Here is a 10,563-nt window from a genome sequence, read left to right on the forward strand (position 1 = left end):
TCAACTATTTGCACATTGTTGAACAGTGAACACTACATAATGATGTTCATGCTTATGTTTACAGTGTAATGTTTACATCTTATTGTTTGTTGTTTTGTTTTGTTTTAATTAACATTTTTTGGCAATGTAAACACACATTTCCCATGTCAATAAAGCCCTTTGAATTGAACTGAGAGAACGAGAGAGAGAGAGAGAATGAGAGAGAGAGAACGAGAGAACGAGAGAGAGATAGAGAGAGAACGAGAGAGAGGGAGAGAGAGAGATAGATAGAGCGAGAGAGAGAGATAGAGATAAAGAGAGAGAGAATGAGAGAGAGAACGAGAGAACGAGAGAGAGAGAGGGAGAGAGAGAGATAGATAGAGCGAGAAAGAGAGATAGAGATAGAGAATGAGAGAGAGAGAAAGAGAGAGAGAGAGAGAACGAGAGAGAAAGAGAGAGATAGAGAACAAGAGAGAGATAGAGAGATAGAGAGAGAGATAGAGAGAGATAGAGAGAGAGAGAGAGAGAGAGAGAGAGATTGAGAGAGAGAGATAGAGATAGAGAGAGATAGAGAGAGAGAGAGAGAGATAGATAGAGAGAGAGAGAGATAGATAGAGAGACAGAGATAGATAGATAGATAGAGAGAGAGATAGAGAGAGAGACATAGATATAGATAGATAGAGAGAGAGAGAGAGAGAGAGAGAGATAGATAGATAGAGATAGATAGAGATAGAGAGAGATAGATAGAGAGACATAGATAGATAGATAGAGAGAGAGAGAGATAGAGAGAGATAGAGAGAGATAGAGAGAGAGAGAGAGAGAGAGAGAGATAGATAGATAGATAGATAGATAGATAGATAGATAGATAGAGATAGAGAGAGAGAGAGATAGAGATAGATAGAGAGACATAGAGAGAGATATATATATAGAGAGAGTGGGTGTGAGAGGGGAACTGTGGATTACTGAGCTTCAACACGCTCCCTCCAGAGCCGTCCTCCCACACTCATATTAATGGGGATTCCGGCCGTCCCATTGGCTGCCTGGAGGCTGAACCAATGACAGCCAGGTGAGCTCATGCCACAGTATTTGTGCCCACACCCAGGATGCAGGCCCCCGCTTCCGCTCAGCGTGTGTGTGTGTGTGTTTGTGTATGTGTGTGTCAGAGAGGCGTATGGTGCAACAAGGCCGGAAGTATTTCCTGCAGTCACTCACGCACGCACACACACACACACACACACACACACACACACACACACACACACACACATTATTATCATTCCCATCTTTATATTCTTTACAGCAGCGTGTAGTGATAGTGTATGCAGCGATGTAGTGGGTTATGGTTGAACTCCTGAACTACCGCGGCGCGTGGGCGGGGCTAACAGCGTGGGCGGGGCTAACAGTAACTACCGCGGCGCGTGGGCGGGGCTAACAGCGTGGGCGGGGCTCACAGTCTCATACATTATGTTTATTTCAGACTCATGACATCACTCTTTAAGGTTCATGTTTCAATGTGAACATGAGCCACCAAAATATATATAGTTCCCCTCCCTCTCTCTCCCTCTCTCCTCTCTCCCTACCTCTCCCCTCTCCCTCTCTCTCTCTCCTCTCCCCTCTCCTCTCTCTCTCCTTACCTCTCCCCTCTCCCTATATCCCTATCTCTCTCCTCTCTCCCCCCTCCCTCTCTCCCCTCTCTCTCCCTCTCCTCTCTCCCTACCTCTCCCCTCTCCCTCTCTCCTCTCTGTCTCCCCTCTCTCTCCTCTCTCCCCTCTCTCTCCCTCTTCCTACCTCTCCCCTCTCCCTCTCTCTCTATATCCCTATCTCTCCCCTCTCTCTGCCTCTCTCCCCCTCTCCTCTCTCCCCCTCTCCTCTCTCTCCCCACTCTCTCTGGGGCCTGGCTCTGTCGTTAACCGCTGTACTGTAGTTTTATTTTCTTGATTGTTTTATTTAATTGACTGTTTCATTTAATTGTTTTATTTTATTGATTGCTTTTGTTGTCTAATTGGCACTTGCATCTTGTCATACATGACAAATAAACATCACTGAAACCTTGAATCCAGACATCATACATTCACACACCATCACAGAGATGTGTACAGACACACACACACACACACACACACACACACACACACACACACACACACACACACACACACACACACACACACACACACACCGATGAGACCTAACCACACAATACCAGATTCGAGCACATCACACAGACAGACTGCCGTTGTTGTCGTTTACCTTGTTTGTGAGTAGCTGGCACACCTGGGGTACGTAGTCAATGAGGCAGCCTCCACTGGGGAATGCTGGGATATGTAGTGCCGATGAGCCTCCCAGAGCACTGAGGGACAGAGAGAGACCAGATTTAACAAACTACAAACCACTCCGTTCATGGCGCTACTACAGGCCTGCCGAGGAAAGCCTGAGAGAGAGATGGAGGGTGCAAAAGAGTATAAACTACCATGTACCTGAAACTACCATGTACTAATACTACCATGTACCTGATACTACCATGCACCTGAAACTACCATGTACCTGAAACTACCATGTACCTGAAACTACCATGTACCTGAAACTACCATGTACCTGAAACTACCATGTACCTGAAACTACCATGTACCTGAAACTACCATGTACCTGAAACTACCATGTACTAATACTACCATGTACCTGAAACTACCATGTACCTGAAACTACCATGTACCTGAAACTACCATGTACCTGAAACTACCATGTACTAATACTACCATGTACCTGAAACTACCATGTACCTGAAACTACCATGTACTAATACTACCATGTACCTGAAACTACCATGTACCTGAAACTACCATGTACTAATACTACCATGTACCTGAAACTACCATGTACCTGAAACTACCATGTACCTGATACTACCATGTACTAATACTACCATGTACCTGCAACTACCATGTACCTGAAACTACCATGTACCTGAAACTACCATGTACCTGAAACTACCATGTACCTGAAACTACCATGTACCTGATACTACCATGTACTACTAACTACCATGTACCTGAAACTACCATGTACCTGAAACTACCATGTACTAATACTACCATGTACCTGAAACTACCATGTAGTAGGGCTGCTCGATTATGGCAAAAATCATAATCACGATTATTTTGATTGAGATTGAGATCACGATTATTAAACACGATTATTCATTGAATTTTTTTTTTTAATCAAAAGTTAAAATTTTCTTAACAAATCAAATTATTGACTTTGATAACAATTAATTTATTAAATGTTGACAGTGGCTTTTCTTTTTAACAATGTTCTTTGGGAGACAAATAGTGAACCTTGACCTTGAAAATAAATTAATAAAAGTGCCAAAACTGATAAATAAAGAAGCTTCAAAGCACCGCCACCACCACAGAAGAAGACTACCTCGGAAAAATAATTTCACTCGGACAGAACGTGTCTAAATAAGTTATTTAATGGTAGCGCCGAGGCTTCAAAACCCAGCATTTGGTAAAATAGACCCTTTTGCTTAGGTAAGTGACGTTTCATGTTTATCTGACACTTACCTGAGTCTACCTGATACTACCATGTACCTGATACTAACATGTACCTGAAACTACCATGTAACTCAAACTACCATGTACCTCAAACTACCATGTACCTGAAACTACCATGTACCTAATACTACCATGTACTAATACTAGCATGTACTAATACTAGCATGTACCTGAAACTACCATGTACCTGAAACTACCATGTACCTGAAACTACCATGTACCTAATACTACCATGTACTAATACTAGCATGTACCTGAAACTACCATGTACCTGAAACTACCATGTACCTGAAACTACCATGTACTAATACTACCATGTACTGATACTACCATGTACCTGAAACTACCATGTACTGATACTACCATGTACTGATACTACCATGTACCTGAAACTACCATGTACTGATACTACCATGTACTGATACTACCATGTACCTGAAACTACCATGTACCTGAAACTACCATGTACCTGAAACTACCATGTACTGATACTACCATGTACTGATACTACCATGTACCTGAAACTACCATGTACTAATACTACCATGTACCTGAAACTACCATGTACCTGAAACTACCATGTACTAATACTACCATGTACTAATACTACCATGTACCTGAAACTACCATGTACCTGAAACTACCATGTACCTGAAACTACCATGTACTAATACTACCATGTACTAATACTACCATGTACCTGAAACTACCATGTACCTGAAACTACCATGTACCTGAAACTACTGTACCATGGAGTGAGCACAACACACACACACACACACACACACACACACACACACACACACACAGACACAGACACACACACACACACACACACACACACACACACACACACACACACACACACACACACACAGACACACACAGATTAAGCCTCACCCTGTTCTACAAACACAAGAGCTCCCAAGAATGACTGCCAGAGGAAGAAGTTCCAGGACCCGCCCACGCGTGCATACTCACCTACACACCCACACAGAAGTACACACACGCTCACACACACACTCTACACAGACACACAAAGGTGTGTTACGTCGCTGTCTTGCACACTCGTATAATTAATCTGGTATAATTCCTTATTTCTTGGCTGATGCACAGTGGATATGGGACTGATGTGGCCTCATTCTTGGTATTCACGTAACTGACATACCGTCGTTTATGAGACTGGATGTGCATCATGCGTCATAAACGACACGCCTCATGCAACATTAAGTCCAGGCCTACTGTACTGGAGATGTCAGAGGCCATACATGTGCGTGGAGAGAGCCTGAGGGGGCGTCGTGGGGTTGATGTGGAAGAAGTCGGCTACAGTGAAAGACATCCGGCTCTCACGGGCAGATAAGTTAACATGGAGTCACCGATCACCGATCACCAATCACCAATCACCAATCACCAATCACCAGTCACCAATCACCAATCACCAATCACCAATCACCAGTCACCGATCATGTTCTTTGGATGGAATTCCAACAAAGGCGTCCTGATAATGTTCTGAGGTCTTATGATGTTTCATTTCAATTACTTTTCCTGAGCAATTTCAGTTTATTCCAAACTATGCCAAATGTAATTCTCGAGAATACATTCACGAGTGCTTTACTGGAAGATTGAGGAGATGTTTGGGGGGAGGATTCTGCGCGGCCTACTGCTAGATGACTCTGCAGGACGTTGAAATGCACAGGATGGTGGGAGGATTTGGGAGTCTGTGTTGTGACATCCGATGCTGTGGGTCATGACCTTAAACCACAAGGGGTTGTGGGAAACAATGTAATTGCAAGGGTCTTTCAGGCTACTGTATGTCCTCAGAGGAGAAGATGAGGTCATCGGTCAGTTACTGGACTCCGATGCAGCAATATCCAGACATGACAGACGAACCCAGAGCACATTGAGGGGATTGGGCTTGTCGAACGATTGTCAGCGTGATTCATCAAGGTTGAACTTCGGGAGGCTTTTTACTGGCAGACCACATTTGTACAAACGAACAACAGTGACGCAATATCTAATGCATCCACTCCCTTCGAGATAGGGTTTGTAACGTACCAATTGTGGTTCGGGAGCTCAAGTTCCTGAGAATGTTCCTTTGAGATCCAGTAACTCTAACGGCCATTCGAAATCTGTCGTGATGACCGTTGTTTCAACTCAGGATCTTCCACATATTCATCAGAACGCTTGCGACACCGTGTTCTCAAATCTGCATTCTAAACACGCCTGCCAACAGTTCCCTGTCTAAGCTGAACCATACAGTACATTAGCGCTGACACACACACTGACACACACACACACACACACACAAACACACACACATACCATCACAGAGATGTGTACACAGACACACACACTGATTTGAAACATATTATATGAAAGATCAATATAAGAGACCTAAGCACACAATACCAGATCAGAGCAGACCATGCAGACCATGCAGACCATGCAGACCATGCAGACACTGTGGTTTTTGACAGCTGTGTTTTTGACACGGCTCTCAAATCTGCATTCTAAACACGCCTGTCAACAGTCCTCTGTCTAAGCTGAACAATATATTAGCGCTAGCGTCATTCCTGTTATTCATGCTGTGCTACAGTAAACGCACCATGCTAAGTAGCTTTACAGCAGCCAAAACAAGAGGCTAAACGCTGTCTATCTATCCGGAGACAGGCCTAAAAATACCCCGTGCCATTCAGATGGAAATGGGGCCAGCACGGGCGCAGAATGCCCAGGATCCCGGGAAATTAGCGACTCGTCACTCATCATGTTGACGGGCGTGTGAACAAAGACATTTGCGTTTGTCGTTCAGATGGATCATCTCTACAACAGCTGTTTGAAACGAGCGCCATCTCGCAAATGAAATTTGCTCTCCGCATTTGACCCATCATCCCCTGGGGGAGCGGTGAGCAGCAGCGGTGCCGCGCTCGGGAATCATTTGGTGATGTAACCCCCCAATTCCAACACTTGATGCTGAGTGCCAAGCAGGGAGGCAATGGGTCCCATTTTTATAGTCTTTGGTATGACTCAGCCGGGGATTGAACCCACAACCTCCCAGTCTCTGGGCGGACACTCTACCACTAGGCCACAGAGCTGGTACGAGACTAGACGAGAGCATAGGAGGAACCTGAACGCCCTCTAAGGTGTAGTGATAACATCAGGTGTAGTGATAATGTCACAATCGAAGGCCACCAGCATCCCCTTTGCTGTCCACACTGCGGATCAGGAAGTACCCCACCCTGGATTCCATACCCTACCCATCTTGAAGGACCCCTGAGGAGTCCCTGCCTTCTGCCTGAGCTGCTGACTCCACTCCCCCTAAGCTAAGAGGCCTGCTGTACACAGTACACTGGGCATCCTCCCACACACACAGTACACTGGGCATCCTCTCACACACACAGTACACTGGGCATCCTCTCACACACACAGTACACTGGGCATCCTCTCACACACACACCATGTATGTAAACACACTGAACACACACTCATGCGGTGACACGGCTACGTATGACTTCATCAACTCAAGAGAGATTATCCACAGTGACTCAGGTGGATGGTGACGAAGCTCGGGTTTGTTGTCTTGCGTGTCAGTGTGTGTGTGTGTGTGTGTGTGTGTGTGTTTGTATGCGTGGCTGTACATGTGTATGGATCGTGCGGGGGGGGGGGGGTGGGGGGTACGGATTTGGAGAAAAGAGAAAATGGAACATTACATTAGCTCTTTGTGTTCTGGTCCTGGGGGAGGCAGATAACTGAATATGAACCTACTGTACATGTTCTCAGTGTTGAGTTATGAACCTACTGTACATGTTCTCAGTGTTGAGTTATGAACCTACTGTACATGTTTACAGTGTTGAGTTATGAACCTACTGTACATGTTCTCAGTGTTGAGTTATGAACCTACTGTACATGTTCTCAGTGTTGAGTTATGAACCTACTGTACATGTTCTCAGTGTTGAGTTATGAACCTACTGTACATGTTTACAGTGTTGAGTTATGAACCTACTGTACATGTCTCAGTGTTGAGTTATGAACCTACTGTACATGCTTTCAGCGTTGAGTTATGAACCTACTGTACATGTTCTCAGTGTTGAGTAATGAACCTACTGTACATGTTCTCAGTGTTGAGTTATGAACCTACTGTACATGTTCTCAGTGTTGAGTTATGAACCTACTGTACATGTTCTCAGTGTTGAGTTATGAACCTACTGTACATGTGTTCAGTGTTGAGTTATGAACCTACTGTACATGTTCTCAGTGTTGTTATGAACCTACTGTACATGTGTTCAGTGTTGAGTTATGAACCTACTGTACATGTTCTCAGTGTTGAGTTATGAACCTACTGTACATGTTCTCAGTGTTGAGTTATGAACCTACTGTACATGTTCACAGTGTTGAGTTATGAACCTACTGTACATGTTCTCAGTGTTGTTATGAACCTACTGTACATGTGTTCAGTGTTGAGTTATGAACCTACTGTACATGTTCTCAGTGTTGAGTTATGAACCTACTGTACATGTTCTCAGTGTTGAGTTATGAACCTACTGTACATGTTCTCAGGGTTGAGTTATGAACCTACTGTACATGTTTACAGTGTTGAGTTATGAACCTACTGTACATGTTTACAGTGTTGAGTTATGAACCTACTGTACATGTTCTCAGGGTTGAGTTATGAACCTACTGTACATGTTCTCAGGGTTGAGTTATGAACCTACTGTACATGTTCTCAGTGTTGAGTTATGAACCTACTGTACATGTTCTCAGGGTTGAGTTATGAACCTACTGTACATGTTCTCAGGGTTGAGTTATGAACCTACTGTACATGTTCTCAGTGTTGAGTTATGAACCTACTGTACATGTTCTCAGTGTTGAGTTATGAACCTACTGTACATGTTCTCAGTGTTGAGTTATGAACCTACTGTACATGTTCTCAGTGTTGAGTTATGAACCTACTGTACATGTTCTCAGTGTTGAGTTATGAACCTACTGTACATGTTCTCAGTGTTGAGTTATGAACCTACTGTACATGTTCTCAGTGTTGAGTTATGAACCTACTGTACATGTTCTCAGTGTTGAGTTATGAACCTACTGTACATGTTCTCAGTGTTGAGTTATGAACCTACTGTACATGTGTTCAGTGTTGAGTTATGAACCTACTGTACATGTTCTCAGTGTTGAGTTATGAACCTACTGTACATGTTCTCAGGGTTGAGTTGGCCGAGAAACCTTTTGATTCCACAGAGCTTTTATGAGAATAGAGTTTGGAACCTTAATAGCAGAGTATGGCCTCACCCACACACACACACACACACACACACACACACACACACACACACACACACACACACACACACAGTAGAACAGAACATTTGATATGCATGAGGAAGGTTCATGGAGTCCCTAGTCACTCAGCCTATATGGGGGGCATGTGCGGCGCTGCATGGGAAAGGTCTGGATCAAGCTGCAGGGTATCTATATGTGTGTGTGTGTGTGTGTGTGTGTGTGTGTGTGTCTAGTTCCCTCTGCTGTGTCTGTATATATATATATATATATATGTGTGTGTCTTTATATACAGGGCCGTTTCTTGGCATAGGTGAGATACTGTAGGCGGCCGCCAAATGTCCAGAGGGGCGCACGAGCAAGAGGGAAATAATAATAATAATAATAATAATAATAATAAAATCTTACGCCCCCTGCGGGCCCCTGCCCCCCCCCCTCCCCCTCCCCTCCCCTCCCACGTCAGCTCACGCTGAACAGCTTGCTCGTGCAAAAATCCACATTGGAACTCCTGTAGTCCCGTTTACCTGACAGCTATTTGCATTGTAATTTACTAAACGTAGGTAGAACAACATGAAAGGATGAGGAAGAAAAAGCAGTGAAAGGTGAGAGGGTGTGTGTGTGTGTGTGTGGGGGGGGATATCAAACAAAGTTCTGATGTTCAATATCAGCAGTCAGAAGGATTTGAATACTTTGAATAGAACCTGCGGCCATGGATAGTAGCATGCTACGCTATGCTGAAATCCCATTAATAACGCGCTCCACATCCACACAGTGTGCCTCATCCTACTTTCAATGCGTGTGTATTCAATCTAGCTCTGTACATACAAAAAATAACATTACTTGCATGGAGCTAGTCTGTTTTGTCAAGGACGCATCGCCAAAGACCTATGGCTTCTCATCCCTGTACATGAGGAGCCCAGTGAGAGTCTACGTCCTCAGACCCAGAGCACCCTGTAGCACCCGATAATGTAATAATTAACTGTTAATGTAATAAAAGTTTGACTTAACTCAATCGAAAATGTAATAAAACCTGATAATGTAATAACTTAACCAATAATGTAATAAAATGTCCTGACTGATAATGTAATACCATTTTTCTGATAATGTAATACCTTATTACATTATTGGTTAAGTTATTACATTATCAGGTTTTATTACATTTTCAATTGAGTTAAGTCAAACTTTTCTTACATTATCAGGCGTTATTACATTATCAGTTAATTATTACATTATCGGGTGCTATACACCCTGAACGCCATGCAGTAGAAACAGAGTCTACGTGCTCAGACTCATAGCAACCTGAACGCCATGCAGTAGAAACAGAGTCTACATGCTCAGAGCACCCTGAACGCCATGCAGTAGAAAGTCTACGTCCTCATCTCTCTCAAACTGACAGATTTGTAAAAGAAGCAGACATGTTCACTGAGACTCATCCGTGCCCCTACGACATGAAGGCCGGGTATTGGTGAGTATGTGGGAGTCTGTCGATCTGCCTTGCACAAGCTCAAGGCTGATCTGTTTGAAGAGATGGTGAGCGAGAGAGAGAGAGGGAGGGAGAGAGAGAGAGAGAAAGTGAGATACAGACTGAAAGACCCATAGGCAGGGCGAGGGAGACAGAGAGAGACAGAGAGAGAGAGGGAGGGAGAGAGAGAGAGAGGGAGGGAGAGAGAGAAAGTGAGATACAGACTGAAAGACCCATAGGCAGGGCGAAGAAAATAACTGAAAAGTGACAGAGGCAGAGCGAGGGAGACAGAGA

General features: G+C 44.0%; 1 protein-coding gene across 1 annotated transcript in view; it reads right to left on the bottom strand.

Moving 5' to 3' along the window:
- babam2 (BRISC and BRCA1 A complex member 2) overlaps window positions 1-10,563 on the bottom strand; it is an 85,660-nt gene that overhangs the window by 6,598 nt on the left and 68,499 nt on the right. Inside the window, exon 8 of the mRNA XM_084438157.1 lies at window positions 2,230-2,329. Coding sequence (XP_084294283.1) covers window positions 2,230-2,329 — 100 coding nt within the window. The remainder of the gene's footprint in view (window positions 1-2,229; window positions 2,330-10,563) is intronic.

The sequence above is a fragment of the Borostomias antarcticus genome, assembly GCF_949987555.1.
Source record: "Borostomias antarcticus genome assembly, chromosome: 5".
NCBI lineage: Eukaryota > Metazoa > Chordata > Actinopteri > Stomiiformes > Stomiidae > Borostomias > Borostomias antarcticus.